At 40.3% G+C, this 20,717-nt stretch overlaps 1 protein-coding gene across 1 annotated transcript in view; it reads right to left on the reverse strand.

Annotated features, from left to right (window-relative positions):
- The window catches only part of TOX2 (TOX high mobility group box family member 2), a 306,239-nt gene that overhangs the window by 16,991 nt on the left and 268,531 nt on the right, over positions 1 to 20,717 (reverse strand). The window contains exons 4-5 of the mRNA XM_074212169.1: positions 19,609 to 19,848; positions 14,154 to 14,381 (exon numbers count right to left, since the gene is read on the reverse strand). Coding sequence (XP_074068270.1) covers positions 14,154 to 14,381; positions 19,609 to 19,848 — 468 coding nt within the window. The remainder of the gene's footprint in view (positions 1 to 14,153; positions 14,382 to 19,608; positions 19,849 to 20,717) is intronic.

The raw sequence follows: 20,717 nt of genomic DNA on the forward strand, positions 1-20,717 counted from the left end.
GAAGGGTAGCTCTGCCCTGTGGAGTGGCAGGTAAGATGTGAGGATAACTGCTGCAATGTTAGTGCCCTGGTCTAACAAACAATAAAAACTTCCTTTCAATTGGTCAAATGTCCTGGTACAAGACGGTAACCTTGGCTGACTGGCATGGATTCTGTCCCAGAGAAGTCATTGATAAAGAGATCCACTCATGATAATGTCTCCTGAGTTGAGCCAAGTCTCAATCACAGAATTTCTCCACTGCCAGGATAAGAGTCTAGGTCTTTTGGGAACCCAGTTTCCTTGGTCATACTATTAATCACAATTCTTAACTGGCTTACAAAACTTTGACCCAGAAAGTTATTCTTGACAGCCTTAGTTGGGAGCAGATGCCCTTGGAGAACCTCCTGTATGAGGGGTCAAAAGAGGTACTCAGAACTATTATTAGCCAAATGGAAAAAGTTAATTATAAGTTTGAGCATTGGAAACTTATTTTCTTTTTTCTTTTTTCTTTTCTCTTTTTAAAATCTATTTTATAAAAATAGAATGCATATATATTCCCTTATCTCCACCCCCCCCCAAATTTGGCTAATGAATCTATTTACCACCTAAAGACTAACCAAGCTGTACTCCTTTCTGATAGAGAATGGAATCTAATTGAAATCTTTCCAGCCTGAGCGGTTATTGTTGTTTGTTCTTTATTTGGAAAAATATTATGACATTGGGGACATGAAGCTCACAAGCCAAAGAAGTGGATTTGAATGATAGAGGGCTGTGCTCAGTCACCAGCCTCACTTTCTCCTCCAGGATCATCTGAGTCCAATGACCAGATCTGAATCAGGACAACTGTAGGTCACCCTGGATGCAATGAGAAATCTTGATTTTTGTTTTAATCTAAGGTCCTTAACAAGTCTAGAAGGGCCTGAAATGAGACAAGAAGAAGTGATTCCCTTTGCCCTAGGATACAGGGACAGGACCAACAAGTTTTTCTTTCATAATGCAGAGAAATGCTAGGAATGATTCGTTGGAGAGAAGGCATGGCAAAGTGGATTGACCCCTGGTTTTAGAGTTAGGGACCTAAGTTTGAACCTTGCTTCAGACTCTTGCTAGTTGTATGTCCTTGCTTAACCTCTTTCAACCCCCATCTCTCTTCTGGCAGTACAATTGCCACAGCCTTCTCATTGGTCTCCCTGCCTCAAATTCCTTCCTACTCCAAACCATCTCCATTAAAATGATATTCTTAAAAATGTGGGTCCTTCCTATCTTTCCCCTCTTTGTATAGTGATTCTATTTCACACATTTTCTAATCCAACTATCCTGGATACACCCCCACCCCCACCTCCATTCCCACTCTTTTCTGAACTGAGCTTTCAAGGAATTTGGGGATTCTGAGAGGCAGAGATAAGAAAGGAGTGCATCTAGGCATGGGGGTGGGGTATGAAGATGAGAAATGGGGGGTCTGAGGCTAAGGAACAGCGAGAAAGCCAATTTTGCTAGACTAAAGAACCTAAAAGAGAAATAAGCCAGGAAGGGAAGGTTGGAGTCAGGCTGTAAAGAGTTTTTAAATGTCAAGCAGAGGGAGTTTCTATTCATATTGTACTGTACTTAGAGGTAATAGGAAGGCACTGGAGTTTTTGTGATCAAGGTAAAGACTCGGTTAGGTCTTTGTTTTAGGAAAATCATTTTTTGGCAGCTCTGTGGAGGAGGAATTGGAGACGGGGAGACTTGAGGGAGGGAGACCAATTGGGGAGAAATTGTAATAGTCCAAGAGAGAACTGATGAAGACCTAAACTAGCATGGCAGCAGTGTGAGTAGAGAGAAGGGCATGGATACTAGAAATATACTGTAAGTAAAACTGACATGACATAGGAACTGACTTTATGTAGGGCGAGGAAGATGGTTAAGATCGATAACTTGGTTCAGGAGCAGGATAATGGCACTCTGAACAAATAGGAAAATTCAGAAGGTGAGTGAATTTTGGTAATAGTGATAAGTTCAATTTTGGACAAGTTGAGTTTGAGTGCCTGTAGGGCATCCAGTTTGAACTGTCCAATAGGTGGTTAGTGATGAAGATTGGGAACTAGATGAAAATAAAGATGAAAATTAAATTCGGGGTGGCTTGGTGGCACAGTGGATAGAGCACCAGCCCTGGAGTCAGGAGTACCTGAGTTCAAATCTGACCTCAGACACTTAATTACCTAGCTGTGTGGCCTTGGGCAAGTCACTTAACCCCATGTGCCTTGCCAAAAAAACCAAACCAAAACAACAACAAAAAAAGAAAATTAAACTCACAGGAGATGAGGAGGAGAAAGAAAAGATGAGTAGAGGGAAGACAGAGATAGAGATACACAATAGAGATAAAGAGAAACAGCGAGAATGTCAGAGAAAGAGAGACAGAGAAAAGGAGAGAGGAGATCAAGACAGATGAGAGACAAGCAGAGATAGATATAGCGCAAGCTCAGGACAAAAGCTTTAGGTTAACTACACCCATGTTAAAGATCTTAACACAGATAATGATCTAGTAAAGGAAACAGAGAAGGATTACTCACACTGGAAGAGAACCAAAAGAAAATAGCATTATGAAAAATAAAAGAGTAGAATGTAGCCACAAGGAGAGGGTAGGATACAACCTTATGTTCAGCAGAGGGGTCCAGAAGAATAAGGAATGAGAATATTTGGGTAAATCACTTATTTTCTCTGGATTTCCATTTCCTCATCTGTAAAAAGAGGGGGTTGGTCAAGTTTACCTCTGAAACAACACCAAAGGTGAGTCTAGTACTCACACAATTGGGGGGGGGCAAGGTAGTGCCACAAGTTAGGGAGAAAGATTTTTGCTCAGGGAGATCCTGTCCTCCTTAGATCACAAAATGCTGGCAGCCTCCTACTCTGCTTATACATAAGAATGTCCTTGAATTCTAGTACCCTTTGTGTTGTATGGGACTTGGAAGATAACAGTGAATGCAATTTTCAGATTATGCTAGGTAAATGCCTCTTCAGGCAAAGGAAAATGGGGCAATCAACAGGATTGATGCTTTTAAGTCAGGTACTGTTTTTGGCAAGTCACCTGGCTATGAATTAATGCAGAGATGCCATAGGACCATGGGAATTTAGATTGGAAAGCATGTTAGTGCCAAAACTTGGCTGTGGCTAAAAAGCAAAGGTGTAAAGGAAGAAATCCAGGGCTAGGAGGAGAGTAAAAGTTTAACTAGTTGGGGTTGGAAGAGAAGGTTGGGAATGAATTCAATATCAACTTTTAAGTTTAATCTGTATTTATTAATATTTTTCTATCACTTTCTTAAGTCTATTCAATCAATTAAACAATAAATCAAATTCTGATTTGTTGTGTTTGCTGATTTCTGAGGTATTTTTTTTTTGGCAAGGCAATGCCGTTAAGTGGCTTGCCCAAGGCCTTACAGCTAGGTAATTATTAAGTGTCTGAGGCTGAATTTGAACTCAGGTACTCCTGACTCCAGGGCTGGTGCTCTATCCACTGCACCACCTAGCCGCCCCTTTCTGAGGTATTTGTAAATGCTTTCATGGAAATATAACATCTTACTTAACAAGGGAGTTGGTTCTTAGCACTTCCTTGGCTAGCAGTTAAGAGAATTGGGTTTTAAGGCTCCCAACTCTGCCAGCAACTCAATGCATGACTGTGGGCCAGTGACTTTCCTTTTGTTAGCTTTAGTTTTCCCATCTATAAAATAATGGTAGACCAAAAAATCTCTAAGGTTCTTTTTACTTGAGACTCTTTGAGATAACTCTGCTGATAGCTATAATAGACACCAGTAAATGATAACTGTTACATTTGTAAAGGAGTTACTACACCCTGGTGGATTGATTGGAGAACTGATAAGGAAGCTTGTCCTCTCAATAAAGAGAGGGAGCCTATGGATATGGAATGTGGTATACACTACAAGAAGCTATTGAGATGGCTGTGTCTAAATGTTTTTCTTGGTTACAAAAGAACCATTCATGTGAAGGATGTTTAAAGGGAAAAGACTACAGTGTAAAAACAAAGGCAGTAATAAAACTTATTTTAAAAAATAGAAAAAAGAGGGGTTTGGTCTTGAGGATCATTAAGTTCCTTTCCAGCTCTGACATCCCATGTTCTGTGTTCTAAGGCCCCTTCTAACTCTCCTCTGTATGACTTCATATCTCTGACTTTATTTGAGAGAATGGTGGGCTAGAGAGGCTGATACGTGGAAGTCTCCTCATCAAGAATAAGACTTCTGGGGGAGGGGAAGATCTCTGACTAATAGTTAGGACTGTCTGGGAAGGGCAGAGACAGAGAGGCAGAGAGAAAAGAAGGTGAAGGTAAGAGAGTTTCTCCAGGTGGAGCATGGGGTACAAATGCTGAAAAATTTTATTTGTTTGTTTGTTTAGGTTTTTGCAAGGCAATTGGGGTTAAGTGGCTTGCCCAAGGCCACACAGCTAGGTCATTATTAAGTGTCTGAGGCCGGATTTGAACTCAGGTACTCCTGACTCCAAGGCCAGTGCTGTATACACTATGCCACCTAGATGCCCCCCCCCCCATATCTTAATTTCTATGAGTGCTTAGGTGGAGCTATAGAGTTCAATGATCCTAATGATATGTATAATGACCTTGCTTTGGAGTTTGTAGATAAGGCAATATAGGGTCAGATTAAAGAACCCTGTATCTGGAGCCAGGACATTGAAATTTTACTTTTGGTTGTGATCCCTATTTGTGGTTGGCACAAATCATTTCCTCTCTTTGGGCTCCAGCTTCTTCATCTGTAAAATGGGAATGATATCTGTAATAACTATTCATAGGGTGGCTATGAGGCTTGAATTAGAAAATGTGTATAAAATACTTTCCAAACTTTAAGGAGCTAAAAAAATGTCAGTTGTTAATAATATCTTATGATAATTATTACTATCTCTAAAATTAGGATGCTAATTGTTTTGTAAACTACAGAGTGCCAAGGAAATATGACATCATTGTCATTACTCTTGAAAGTACTATAAAAACTTCACCCAGCTTAGCAGAGAAGCTTTCATGCTAAGGATGACAGCTATACCCAGGCTCTTTCCAAGTTTTTGTTCAAATATTGACAGAACAGTTTTCTTTCCAAATAAATCACACTATCTCTTAGGAATTCCAATTTCCAAAGTATTAAAAGGACTTAAAGACAAAACATTTTCTATTTAGGTCTGTTCAGATGCCTGTGAAATACACACATACATACCCACCCCAGGAGAATATGATCATAGATTCAGAGTCAGAAGTATCTTGGAGGCTGTCTTGTCCAACCTTCTTATTTTACAGATGAGGAAACTGAGATCAGAAATTAAGTGATTTACCCAAGATTAAGTATTAAGTAAGAGAACCAAGATTTTAATTCAGGTCCCATGATCTTAAAGTCAATGCTCTTTCCCTATGTTAGTGAGGGGAATATGCATTTATTTATTTATGTGTGTGTGTATCAAAAATTATTTTTTTGTGAGGAATCTGAGATTTTAATCAGTGTGGGAGAATATCCATCATAGGGATCAGAGATTCATCTGTAACTTTCAGGCTTAGAGATTAAAGTTAGATGATTTCATGGCCTCTAAGGTATATTCCTGCTCTAAATCTATGACCCCATATGTTCATGTGAGTGTGTTTGGGCATACATTCGTATGTATCCATATAATCATGTGTGCATATCTATCTCTGAGTGTACAAGTGTGTACTTCCATAAAAAGAAACCTGCCATGCATGACTGCTGATTTCCTCTCCTTATTTGTAAGCAGTTGGTGTCATTAACCATGATGTGGAGTGGGGGAGCTGCTAGCATGGTGAGGGATTGTGAATAAAGATAGATATCTGAGTGCTAAGAAGCATGTGTTAGAGTCATAATTCTGACACCTCCTGTCTCAGCAAAATAGCAGAGACATTACACTGTAATGAAATGTTCATGTTTGATAACCAGCTAATTAGAGAAGACAATTACCCTAAACCTTGCTGACAGAACCCAGAGAACCTGCCCTCTGGTACACCTCACCGCCGGCTCTCTTTCCCCTCTGCCTCCCAAAGTTGCTGTTTTTTCTGACTTTAATAGTCTGTCTTAATTTCTTTTTCAAAGGATGCTTTGCTTCCTGGGTCAGCGAGGGGATAAAAGGATACCACCCAGAAGAGATGTTCTGCTTCAATTAGAGTGTGCAGTACGAGAAAGGCCCTGAGAGATTTCTTGTCTGACTTCCTATTTCTTCAGCTTCTCTGACAGAGGGTCATACAGTTCCTGTTTTAACACTTCCAGTAATGGGAAACTCACTACCCCTACAAAGAAGCTCATGTTGCCACAGGGTACATCTGGTTTTGACAAAACTATTTTATTGTAAGCCCAAATCTCCTCTCTGGAATTCCATATAATGTCTTACATCCATTCCTATTCTAGAAAAGCCATTCCCTTTAGCTAGATGATGCAGTGGATAGAGCACTGGGGGACAGAAGTTTAAAATTAAGCTTCAGACAGACCCTGGTCAAGTCACTTAATCCTGTTTGCCTCAGTTTCCTCATCTGTTAAATGAGCTGGAGAAGGAAATGACAAATAGTTCTAATATCTCTGCCAAGAAAATCTCAAATGGGGTCAAAAAGAGTTGGACATGACTGAACAACAACACTTCCTTCAGTTAATTTGATGATGGGACCATCTAACCCTTCTCTCTCATTTTACAGGAAAAGGAAAAGAGGTCTAAGGGGACGAATAACTCAGCTCAGGTTACCCAAGTACTAAGGGGAAATGGTGAGATTCAAACCTAGGTACCATTGTCTTCAAATCCAGTGACTCTTTCAGAGAATCATGCCAAAATTAGAAGGAACATCAATGATTATCTAGTCTAATCATTCATTTTATAGAGCGGCAACTGAGTCCCAAAGAAGTGGAATAAACTTGGTGGAAGTCAGTGGGAAGCAAGTCAGTCAGCAACAAGTATTTATTGAGTTTTTATTGCAGATGGATCAGGATCTGTATCTGAAGTTAGAAGACCTGAGTTCAAATTCAGTCTCAGATACTTCCCAGCTATGTGACCCTGGGCAAGTCAAAGACCCCATTTGCCTCAGTTTTCTCATCTCTAATATGAGCTGGAGAAAGAAATGGTAGTATCTCTGCCAAGAAAACCCCAAATGCAGTCAAGAGCTGTACATGACTGAACAAATTGGGCTAGAAATTGAACACAGACCCCATGACTCTGTATTTAGTGACTTTGTTACCCTTAAAACTTTTCTTCTTGAAGTTGAATATCTCTAATTCTTTCATCTGATTCTTCCATCTCATGACCCCAAGTCCCTGTCACCACTGGGGTCTCCAATTTGCTTATATTCTTCTGCAAATGGGTCTTGGGAACTGGGCATTCCATTTATAATTTTCAAGTTTCAAATTTCAAAATAATTTCAAAATTTCATTACAACATTCAACTTTCCAAATGGAATTTGTGACAATTAACTGAGGGGAAAAAACTGGTTGAAATGGTTTCATCAATGGAGAAAATCAAAGACCATCAGAACTAGAAAGGTCCTTGGAGATCATAAAAATCAAATTTCTAAAACTTGAAGAAACCTTATAAGCCAGGGGCAGGTCAATGGAAAGGTTCTGTGGTCCAATGGAATGAGCACTAGCTCTGAGTTCAAATCCCACTTCTGATACTGAATCTGGATTCTTTGCCTGCCTTGGTATTTGTTCTTTCATTTTAGGCCAAGGAAGAAGGGCATCCACATGTCCCAGTATCTGGTTTTGCAGCAAGTTCAGCATCAGTGCCCAGAGGAGCAAGGCATGACTTTTAGGAGGGACATTTAGATCCAGTCTTGTGGTGGCTGAGATTTGACCTTTGCATACCAAATTTGGACATGAATTTGGTGGGAACAATGTTCCATAGAAACTGAGTCAAGTTTGAACCTGCTCTCCACAATGACCAAGGTTAGTGAGGAAAAAGTATCCTGAAGTATTGGGGATAGGAGCAGATTATTTGTATTTTTCTTGTTACGTCTTTGAAGATGAATATAACTCTGTAAAATGTAATTGATATTAGCTGGTTCAGAGGAAATGAGGAGCTCGTCCATGAGGTCTTGAGGAAATGATACTCTAGAACCCTGAGGGAACTCTGGGAGGGTGAGTCTAGAGAGAACTCACCACATTTAGGATGTGTGTGACTTTGGACAAGTCAATCAAATAAATGACTTAGACCTTGATTAACTAGTTTAGGAAATGAGAGAATTGGACTAGTTGGCCTATGAGGTCCCTTCTGGCTCAAGATCAATGATCCTTTCCTATTTATTCCTATTATTGCCTCTGGCTCATCCTAGGAGAGTCTAGCTTTGATTTATCAGGGTAATGGGGTTCTAAGTCAATTTAACTAAGGGCAAACCTAAATCCCCCCTTTTATATCAATTTTGAAACAAACAAAATGTCTTCTTACAGTGTCAGGCAACTTTACTACTTTAAGTGTTAGGTTCTAGTAAGAGTTCAGTAGTCAGTGCTGGTTAGGTAGTTTAGTCTAGCCTCCCAGTTTATTTCCAGGACAAATCCCTTTACTGTCTTCTTAGTGCAGGTCCCAGCAGGGGTAGGAGTGAGTGGTGGGAAAAAACTTAGGTCTTAGAATCAACAGGGCTGGCTTCCAGTCTCAGATTTGCTTCTTATTAGCCTTGTGACGTTGGGGAAGCCACTTCCTTTCCCTCTTGCCACTGTGGGCTTCTCCTGTAAGTATTTCCATTTGTATATCTAGTACTGCATACTGGTGACCATCATTCTTGGCAGAACCTACCTCATGGGTCCAATGTGAGGAAAGCATCTGTCAACTGTTAAGTACTCTAGGGGTGAGTGATCATTTGGGGACATGACCAAAGTCCCTCCTGGAGGCTAGGCAACATCTGGGCTCTGCTGCTCCTGGTGTCTATGAGCTTGAGATAATCTTTCAAAGACCTTCTGACTCTTCAGTACTTCCAGCTAAGTTTCAGCTAAAACAACTTCTCTGCAGGAGGTTTTTTCCAGTGTCCCTTAATACCAGTACTATTTTTCTCTAATACTAGCACTAATTTCTCTCTAAGCTCCATGTAGCTTGTTTATACATAGTTGCTTGCATATTATTTCTCTCATTAGACTGTGAGCTCCCTGAGGGTAGGAATTATTTTTCCCTTTCTTGGCAAGCTCGGTGCTTTGTATAGTTCCTACCACCTGGTAGTCAGGTGGTACATAAATGTGTGTTTCCCCCTGTTTCCTGATGCCTAGAATGGCATAGGTACTTAATAAATATGTTGACTGGCTGCCTTTTGTAGTAACAGGTTGAACTATTGAACATTGTTATTTGTGACTTCAGAGAGCAGCATCTTTCAAGGTAGCTACCCTTGTCCATTCACCTGTCTGCAAGCCAGAGCTTCTTTGAACAGAGAACATTCCATCAATTAATATATGGGGCACCAAAAGCATGATTTTTATTTGGTCATTGAGCTTTTTTAGTATTTTAACTCCTCCATAAAACAGAGTGCCTCCTCCAGAGCAGGACAAACTCAAAGAATCTGAAAATGTTGCATCAGGTATGCACAGGCTATTGTGATTTGGAGCCACAAGGCCAGAATGCATTTGGGCTCCTGACATTCACTAGCTACATGTCCTGAGACAAATAACTTCTCTCTGAGCCTTAGATTCCTCAGCAGTAAAATACCAATTTTATTACTTAAAGTCACAGGCCTTATGAGGTTATAATGATAATAATAAAAACTATATTTCCATCATACTTGAAGGTATATAAATCACTTTATATTGTGATCTCATTTAGTTCTCACAACCCCATGAGGCAGGTGCTTATTATTCCCATTCTTCAGATGAGAACACTGAGACTCAGAGTATTGTTAGGAAAGCCCCTTATAAGCCTTAAAATTCTCTAGAAATACAAGTTATTATTATTATTACTGAATTCTTCAGTGATCTCTAAAATAACCCTGCTGCTATGACAAAAGGGAGGGGGTAGAATGGCAAGTTGGGGAGTGGTTATGACCCTAGGGATATGATGGCCTTTGCCCAGGGGAGGCAAAACTATGGGGTCTGTGAACAGGTGTCCTTGAACAGCATCCAAGGACGGGTTGCTCTCTAATCCAGCATCCACAACACGAGCAAATCACCAGGCAACAGATAGCAATACAAACAGGCAGGAAATGAGGAATTTAGAAACAAGTGTGTCAGAGAGAGAATGAGGTTTCAACTGTATAGGAATTGGGAAGGAAAATGTGAAAAGTGTGAAGCGGTCCCACTGAGAAAGATGGGGGGGATTAGAGGGTGGAAGACTCCCTCCCTGGAGACTTCATGGCTAAGGCCCTCTGGGCTCCTTGGGGATGGCTCCGTAGCCTGAAAGCCTGTGGCTGGGAAGAGATGGGAATTCCTTTTCCACATGTTCCCATGCAAAAGGCAGAGAAGCTCTGGAAGGGGAGGGAACAACATTTTTTTCCTCTCTCATATTATCAAGAGAAAACCAGCAAAATTGCCCTGTCCTCCATCCTGGGACAAACACCCAGTTTGGATTGCAAAGGAAGGTTTGTCTCTGGAGGTAAAGTAGAAAAGGCTGGGGAAATGGAGGGGATTAATCATTTGTAGGTAGAAATACAGTCAGCACCTGGAGACTGTATTTGACTCTTCTTGGGGTTTTCGGAGATGCTATAATCTGCCTGGAATGGTGTTCTCAGTTCTGCCAACTAACTGACTGTGGGATGGCATTAGTTCTTGCTGCCTCCGGGAATGGCAGTCGGCCACCCCCTCGAACAGGAGGCTGAAAGATGATTTGGATGAAAACAAAACAAAACTGTCAAGCATTTTAAATATGTGGGGGCTTAATAGTTTTTTTATCCCTCTCATTCAAAAAAATTTTTTTAAATGAGAAATAAAGAAGAAAATAATATGTTTTTAATTGCACCAGGGTGTTTTCTAATTTCCATCTCATTTCAATCTCACAAATGAGGGAAGCAGTATGGATGGTAGATAGAGTGCCAGCCTAGGAGCTGGCCCTAACTCTGACATACTGGCTTTGTGACCCTGGGCAGGACCCTCATTCTCTTGGGGCCTCAGGTAACATTCTAAGACTTAGCTGTTCTAATTCTGACAGTCATTGATCGACTATGTGACCCTAATCAAATTCCTTCCATTCTGAACCTCATGTTCTTTCTGGGGTCAAAAACTTATTTTAAAATTTGTTTGGACTTTTATGTTGCTATAACAAATTTGTACTGCATTAATAAAAAGATAAACATGAATAAATTTATAATAAAAATAATGTTTTATCTTATCCATTTAGGAAGATTATTATGAGAAGGGGTCTGAAGGCTTCACTAGTCTATTCAAGGGATACAAGACACAAAGAAGGTTAAGAGTCCCTAATTAAGGGGATTTATAGGGTCCCTTCTAGCTCCAAGATATTCTGAGTAATAAATGGCAGAACCACCCTGAAGGAGCTTCACAAACAGTGGTCCAGGTATGCTTCTCAAGGCATGGGGGGGGGGGGAATGCAGCAGATGGCCAGGACACTGGTAGAGAAGCCTACTAATTGAGTCAATTAGAAAGAGAGAAATAGGCTATTTAAAGATTAAGCAAAAAAGGCAGAGATAGCAAAGGGGATAAGTAGGATGGTTAAGTGATCTTAAACGTGCAAATGGAGACTGGGTCAGGACATAGGCAGAGAAGGCTTCTGTGATATACTGAGTCAGTTAGAAACAGAGAAATAGGCTATTTAAAGATTAAGCAAAAAAGGCAGAGATAGCAAAAGGGATAAGTGGGATGGTTAAGTGATCGGGTTAATTACAGCACAATCATCAATCGCCTTTCAGTGGGCAGGCAGCCTCCAGAATTCACTGTGCTAGAGCCAACTCAGGCCCAAGCCTGAAAATGGGGCTTCTGTGAGACTAGAGTCATATGGGGCATGTTGCCTGGCTTACAACTGGTGAAATTCCATTGTGACAGTGCTGCAGTCACAGTACTATGGTACTCTCTTTTGGGGTAACAGTTCATCTCTTCGTGAATGGAAATAATCATTAGTGTGTGGTCATCATAATTCAATAGCTTTCAGGTCTCTCAAGGGGTAGATGAACAGACAGGAAATTAAAGAGAGGTAACTTCTTCCTACCTTGTCTCAGCAAATGTCAATGATGGGGCTGTGATAGGGACCCAGCTCCTTGACTCCCAGATCAGTGTGCTCTTTCCATTCCAGTATACACTTTTTGCTTTCAAAAGTTGCTTGGGGACATAATTTGTTGTAAGGGCAGCCAAGTGGTGCAATGAATAGAGACTTGGGCCTGGAGTCAGGAAGATCTGAGTTCAAAGCTGACTCAGATACTTACTATGTGACCCTGGGGGAGTTTACCTTTTTGCCACAGTTTCCCCATCTGTAAAATGAGCTAGAGAAGGGATTGGCAAACCACTCCAGTATCTTTGCCAAATGGACTCAACAATATTATATAATTATCTGTATACATATTATTTCTTCCAATATAAGCTCCTTGAGATAAAAAACTTTCACTCTTGCCTTTGTCTCTCCAATGCCTAATACCCAGTGAGTGTTTATTAAACACTTACTAATTGATTGATAGATTATAGCCACTCTAAGCTTCTATTAACACATTGAGCGTACTTTCAGTACAGATGAATTTGAAGAGTGGTAGATTAAATCTTGATATGGCTTGCCTCTAACATCTGTTATCTACCAAGAGTGGAGCATATCATCACTATGAATGGTAAGGGTCTCCCAGAATCAAGGGGGCATGGAATATAATGGTTCTTTCTTGGCTTAGCCCTTGAGTTTGACTTACTAACTCACTGAAGATCAGTAATTTAGTCTTGTTAAATCTCATAGTCAAGCCAGGTTGTCTTGGACAAATTGGGGGGGAGGCAGGACTGGAGAGACAGATGCTGTCTGTCATCTATTCTGTTGCCCCATAAAGGACATCCTCTTCTCCCCCTACTCTGTCTAAGCTGGAACAGAGATTTATACTAAGGCCTGTAATGGCTTCAGAATGGGCCATTATGGCTTATCATAAAAATGATATGATGCTTAGAAAAGTCACTATCTTACATGATTTTTTCAGTTGTCCAAATACATATTTATCCTTCTGTGTCTTTGGGGGTTTTAGCAATATTTGCATTCTCTAATGATAAAAGTATATCTATTAATTCTTATATTTACTCTTACTTTTAATGTTACAAATCTGACTGATTGATTCAGATCAAGAGTAAATCAAATATGATGGAGGTGGGATCATATATTTTCACCTGGAAGAGACCTCAAAAAATTTAGTTGAATCCTTTCAACTGAGGCTCAGAGAGATTAAACGACTTGCCTAGTGACACATAGCTTGAAGTATCAGAGGCAGGATCTGAATCCATGTTCTTTATATCTTCTAGGCCAGGACTCTATTCATAGTACTTTCAGGGACTGGATGACAACCACAAACTATCTTTTAAGGATGTTTTGCAACATCCTAGGATGCCAGGATGATAACAAAGACCTTCAAAGCACAATGGTAGTTAGTGATTTTGGTGATTTTGTCACTTGTGGGTATGTGGCTTCTGTGACCTTCTTAGCATCTGGATGCCCTCTGGGTAATGAACTGTAAAAGTCTGGTCAGCCTAATTTTGTTCCCTTTTTTTAGCCTTTGAGCCAATGGTAATGAAGACTTAGGAATCTTCCAGAAGTCTGGGAAATATTCCTAACCTGAAGTCTCTTCTTTCCTCTATCTCTGACCATTCAACCCTCAGAGGAAAAGAACTATTTATTAAAGATGCTCCATGATCCTAGGCAGTTCTATGAGTGTGTACTTTGACTTCTTTTGGGAAATTAGAATAAAGCCAAAAATCTGATATTGTGTCTTTGCTGTCTCATTGACATAACAGAATTCACCGCAACCTCTGAGTGAGAGAATGTGGGGAGGTTCCAGGTGTGTTAGGGAAGCCAGGGGCTAGGATCCCTGGGGGATGACCAGGTGAGCATGGGGGAAGACCAGGTTAGCATTCAGGGGAGATGGATGCTTTCCCTCCAGGCTTGTTGCCCATGTACCATGCTTTTCTTAGGCATTAAGTCTGGCTGCCCTGGTATCCCACCATTCCCTCAGGGCTGCATTCTTGAGAGAGGATTCACCACTGCCAGCATCCTTTCCATACTGGCCACTTCAATGACTTCAGAGTTCCCTTGAACAAATGACTCACCTGCTTCTGCTCTTCTCCCAGGCTGTCCCACATGGAAGCCACAATCTTAGACACATCCCCAAAGGTGGCATTGGGGTTCTGACCCTTGATTGCTGCTTGTGTGTCCCTGAAAAACAGGGCATAGGCTGACACAGGTTTCTGGGGCTCATTGGGGTCCTTCTTTTTCTTCTTCTTTTGGCTCTTGGGTTTTTTGCCCAAGTCAGTGGAGGGTCTCTTTTCTCCAGTGACCTGTTTGGGAAACAACAAGACATGGGGTTAGATACTGTAGTCAAAGAGATTATGACTGGGAATAACCCAGGCTCAACCTTGCTCCATCTTGGGGAACCACAGACTCAATTCTCTGGAAAATCTGGAAATCAGCTCAGAGGGTCCTGCTATGTCATCTGGGGAACCAACAAAGTCTTCAGTCTGACAGATCCCTTGGTATTCTGCAGCCCAAAGTAAAGACACAAGTTGCCCATAGGGGTTTATTAAGAAAAATCTTCTGGTACCGTGACACAGTGGAAAGAACATTGGTTTCAAAGTCAGAGAAAGTAGATTCATTTCCTATTGTGTGACCCTGGACAAGTCACTTAACCTACCAGGGTTTCATTTGTTAAATGAAAATGTTGAACTAGATGGAGTCTAAGATCCCTTCTGTTTCTAGATACATGGTCCTTTGTATGCACATAACTCCATGGAAACCTCTGGAGGTTGACCAGTTTCTCTGCATCAATTAATCAATACAGTTAGCTGGTAGAGTAGATAGAATATCAGATTGGCAGTCCAGGAAATCCTCAATTCACACTGGTTCTCAGACACTGACTTAGCTATATGATTCTGAGCAAGTCACTTAACTGTTTACCTTGGTTTCCTCATTTGTGAAATGAGCTGAAGAAGGAAATGGGAAACTACTCCAGTATCTCTGTCAAGAAAACACCAAATGGGGTCAGATACAATTGAAAAATGACTGAACAACAATAAAAAAATATATGCTAGGCATTACTGATAGACAAAAGTAAACCAGTCTTCTGGGAGGTTACATTGGGAGAGACCACAATGCATATGTAAATATATTTTATATATATATATATATATACATATATATATAACATAATAGATATTACATAATAGATGTGAAATAATTTGGGTTGGGAAGGTATGAGCAACAGGAGGATATGAAAAGGTATCATGTAGAAGATGATACTTAAGATGAGACTTGAAAGAAGCAAAGGATTCTAAAAGGTGAAAGGTAAAAGATGAGTGTTTTCCAGGCATGAGGGACCTAATACAAAGACATGAAGATGGGAAATAGCTGAGGAATATATATGAGGAATTGTAAGAAGGACAATTTGCCTAGAATGTGTGAAGAGTAGGAATGTGTAATACAACTAGAAAAGTAATCAGTCAGTCAATAAACATTAATTAAGCACCTACTGTAAGCCAGAGACTGTGCTGAATGATGGAGATATGAAGAATGGCAAATTCTATCCCTTCTCTCAAGGAGTTTACAGTTAAATGGGTGAGAAAGCAAGAAAATGACAACTAAGGACAAATATGACAAAAATAGCATAAATGGAAGTAATTTTCAGAAGTAAGGCACTAGAATTAAGGGGCATCTGGAGAAACTTCTTTTTAAATGGTAAATTTTTATTTGGTACTTGGAAGTGGGGAAACCAGGAGGTGAAGAGGAAGAAAAGAATTACAAGCATGGAAAAGAATCAGTGAAAGTGCCTGGAGTTGGAAGATGAAGTGTCCTTTGTAAGGAAGATCAAGTAACTGGAGGCCAGTGTCACTGGATCAAAAAGTATGTAGAGGGGGTGGCTAGGTGGTGCAGTGGATAGAGCATTGGCCCTGGAGTCAGGAGGACCTGAGTTCAAATCTGGCCTCAGACACTTAATAATTACCTAGCTGTGTGGCCTTGGGCAAGCCACTTAACCTCATTTTGCCTTGAAAAAACCTAAAAAAAAGTATGTAGAGGAGAGGGTGTAAGATCACTACAAAGAGTGAGAGGAGGCATAAATCATGAAAGACTTTAAAAGTCAAATGAAAGATTTTATATTTGAACCTGGTGGTAACAGGTAACCACTGGAGTTTCCTAGATTTTGTTATTCAATTGTTTCAGTTGTATTTAACTCTTTGAAACACTATTTGGGGTTTTCTTGGCAAAGATAGAGGCAAAGATAGTTTGTAATGTCCTTCTCCATTTTATAGATGAGGAAACTGAGGCAAATAGGGACTTACCCAGGGTTATATAGTTAGTATCTGAGGTCATATTTGAACTCAGGTCTTCCTGACACCATGCATGAAGCTTAATCCATTGTCCTTAGTTTACTGGATCTTTGTTGTTGTTATTTTTCACTTCTGTCTGACTTTCTTGACGCTATTTGGGGTTTTCTTGGCAGAAATACTGCAGTATTTTGGCCATTTTAGTCAGGGTTTTAGGCAGACGTTTTAGGTAGGGTTTTAAGCCATTTTAGGGAGTGACATTTTAAATTCAAACTTGAGCTTTAGGTAATATTAATTTGCTGGCTGAGTGGAGGATGAAGTAGAAAAAGGGGACACTTAGGCAGGAAGAACAATTAGGAAGCTATTTCAATAGTCCAGGTGAGAGGTAATGAGAACCTGCACCAGGATGGCATCTGTGTGTGTGGAGAGAAGAGGGTGGATTAAATGATATTGTGGAGAAAGAACAGATACAATTTGGAAACTAAGTGAAAATGTGTGTGTGGGGGAATGGAATGAGGTAAGGGAACATGAAGAGTCAAAGCTGACCCTGGACTTGTTCACAAGTGATGAAAAGGATCATGGTGCCTTCAACTGAAAGATATTGTAGCTGACATGTCAAGACCCTATTGCTATCTTCCCATGATATCCTATTACATTTTGATCCTTAGTTACTTTGGGGAAAAAAGATCTACAAAAATCAGATCCAATTCTGGATACACATTGAGTGCCTTGCTTCCTTAGGCAGTAACCAGTTTAGAGCAAAGAGAGGGTAAATAACTAGCTCACTGTCCCATAGTCCAACCACTGTACCAGTTGCCTGTCCACTGACAAGGTAAAGATGCAGAGTGTTCTTCTTCAGTGTATGCTGAGGGCAGAGTTCTCAGGACTGTGGAGCATGGGGTGGGGGTAACATTATAGTAGGAGACATGAAACCTGGGTCCTAGTCCTGGTACTGTCACTTACAATCTGTGTGGAGGGAGAGAGAGAGAGAGAGAGAGAGAGAGAGAGAGAGAGAGAGTGAGTTGTGTACACACACTTGCTAGGTGATCTTTTGAGTTTCCTTCCAGTTCTCAGGTCTGTGGTACTACCACATTTTCTAGTATATATTTTAGCTGACCAAATCAGGAGCTGTACAAATATTTTCTGTTCATTAGTCCTTGCCTAGTCATTAAGCTTAGCATCAGGAGTGTAGCATTTTTCAAATGGACAGCTGCCCATTAGTGAATGTGCAGAGAAGCCAACCAATGTATTTAATTTAAGTCTGCCAGACTGGTGTTTGAATTAAAGTCATTGGAGGTGAAAGGGTACCCTATTAAGGGAAGCACTGCCTAACTCAGTTTCACTCCACTGTTAAGGAGCTGAGGTGAGGGTGGGGGGAGGACATCTACTTTCTGTTTTAATCTTGTTTGATTCATTTTACACCAAAAAAAAAAAGTTCCTCTGATGATCATTAGTATTTGTCAGGGCTGTGCTTCAAACGCCAAGCCCTAGTCAACTGTTCTGATTCTTTGGCCCTATAGCCTCTGACCTTTCCATACATTATTTAATGAGGCCTGTTCAGGCCTGCAACCTCACATCAGTGAAGTTCCTCAGACTTGTGGGGTGAAGTTGGCTTAGGAAAGATCAGAAAAATGTTGGATGAGCCAGGGACAAGGTTTTAGACAGAGTAATAGCTGGTTTGAAGCCTGCTGTCTTCCCCAACCAAAATCTCAATCTCTCAATCTCTCTCTCTATCTCTCTCTCTCCCCGTCCCTCCCCATGTATATATGTATATATGTACATATATACATATGTGTGTGTGTGTGTATAAAATCTCCTTCTCTTCCTCCGAAGAACCTGTGGAAGCCATACTTCCTCTGGTGCCCTATTAGGTGGTTTCCACTGGCCCCCAGTGAAATGTAGCATGGGTTACCCTGGCCTAGGTATCATGTGCTACATTTCACTGAGGTCCAGTGGAAGCTGACCAAAGATCATGTTTTCAAAACACATTTTAAAAAAAGTGTATATAATATATATGATTATATTTACCATATATTCATAGGTAATTAGTATATTATAATAATATACAATTAATATATTATATAATAATGTATTTATAGATCATATAGGCATATTATATAATAGATAATATAGTATATACTTGTATATTTATAAATTATATGTGTATATTATATCATAGATAATGCATGCACATTCATCACCCACTCACTCATTCATATGCATGCCCATATGCACACTTGCACATATATGCATACCAAGGACTCATATGCATATATATATATATATATATATATATGTATGTATGTGTGTATAGCCCATCTATATATAATGCAACATCTAAAAATGGTGGATTTGAATCTCTTTGTGGGCTCATTAGGGTGTTTTAAAGAGGTGCTCCCTCACTTTAGAGTGCTGGAGAGTCACTTAGTTCAGTGTTCACTTAAACAAAATAAATGGGAACAGGGGTTGCATGTAGGGGCAGAAATGCAGGTGACAGGAGCAATTCCAAAACTGAGCTGTCACTGTTTGATTGAAATATATTGTTTGGAGAATGTTTGGCAGTGTAGACATCCACAGAAAAGGCACTGAATGCTCTCTGTATTGGGTTGATTGTCCTCTAAGTTCTTGATGAGTTCTAAGCCTTTCCTAGGCTTTCTTGTAATTTTTAGCATCATCAAAACTGTTGCTACTATCTGATGAAAATGCTCTCTCTGTCTCTGTCTCTCTCTCCTCCCCTTTCTTTTTCTTTCTTTTTTAAAAAAAGTTCTTTTATTTTTAATTTATAGCATGGTATAATAAAAAAAGATGATTGCTCATGAAACATAGTTATATTATGTACAACTTGCTATTCCTTTTAAATATATAAAAAGTTATTGTGGAAGTTTATTTTTTCCCCTTCTTCTATTCCTTCATCTCTCCTTCACTCTATCCTCTCATCCCTCTCTCATTCCACTTTTATCTCCCCTACTTCTTTTTTTAAGGAAACAGGAAAAGATCTTGATCCTCTTTCTATTAATCAATCAGATTAAAATTCTTATTGTGTAGAGGACTCTGAGGATACAAGGATATATTCTATAGGGTGAGACAATATATGCTCATATAAGAATATAAATTTAAGGTTGTTTCAGGGAGTCAGGGAGCAGATAGAGGGAGTTTGTAAAATGGACTAAGGCATGGAAAAGGCAAAGTCCTGATTCATCACTGTGACCCTTACCAAGTATTTTCCAAAAAAAGGTACTGCTCATACCTTATAATGTGCTTCTGTCTCCTCTTCCTGAGTGGAGCTGGAGGGAGATGGTGTAGCTGATTTACTTCCTGGGGGTGATGGAGAGCCATGGCTCATACCAGTCCTGATTCCCATCTGTGAAATCAGCTGGGACTGGCTAAGGGCGCTCATGTGACTGGCCAGCATCGTGGGGCGATTGAGCAGGGACACCTGTCTGGTGGAATCATAGGACGATGCTTCTGCATGGACCATCTCCTGGATCTGAGATAGGAGAACAGGGTTTTAAAATTTTAAATGTATTTTTCCATGGGTTCATAAGACATACATCATATGGAAGAAGCAAAGGCAAGTTCAACACTTTTAGCTGACCATCAGAAATTACCATTCTTCTTCAGAGGGAACCCTGTTATTTATTGGGAAGAGGCAAATGGGAAGCAACATTTTTGGCCCCCGACAATCCTGCTGTCCTTGAACATTTGCCAGGCAACAGGACCATAGAAGCATACATTTCAAGCTGGGAAAGAACTCTGAGGCTTCTAGTCTAATTCCCTCATTTTGCAGATGAGGAAAATAAGACTCATTTAGATTGAGAGGGATTTGAACCCAGATCTTCTGTCAGCAGATGCAGCATTCTTTTCAACAAATTGAATTGCTTTAGCGATTGAGTAAGCATCTTGATCTTGGGGCAGAGCACAAAGAAGTAAAAAAAGAAGAAAGAAAGGGGGGAGGGAGGAGAGAGAGAGAGAGAGAGACAGAGAGAGAGAAAAGAAGGAAGAAGAGAAACTACAGTCCAACTAGCAGAGTCAGGTCAGCTCCTCTGACTCACAAAGTTTGTCCTTCATTCTTGAAGAAGACTATGACATGAGGGAGGTGATATAAAAAGCAAGTAAATTGGATTTAAATGACGGGGGTGGGAAGGGTCATGCAATCAATAGCCTCACTTTCTCCTCCAGGGCCATCTGGGTCCAGTGATCAGATATGGATCAGGATGACTGGAAATGGCCCTTACTTGCAGGTGCTATCCTGGTAAGATTTCTTGGAGTTTACAAGCCCCACATCACTTTGACTTTCCTTGACTGGCCAATAGTAGGTCTCAGATCAAGCCCATTTGATCAATGTTTGATCCCTGA

The sequence above is a fragment of the Macrotis lagotis genome, chromosome 1 (assembly GCF_037893015.1).
Source record: "Macrotis lagotis isolate mMagLag1 chromosome 1, bilby.v1.9.chrom.fasta, whole genome shotgun sequence".
NCBI lineage: Eukaryota > Metazoa > Chordata > Mammalia > Peramelemorphia > Peramelidae > Macrotis > Macrotis lagotis.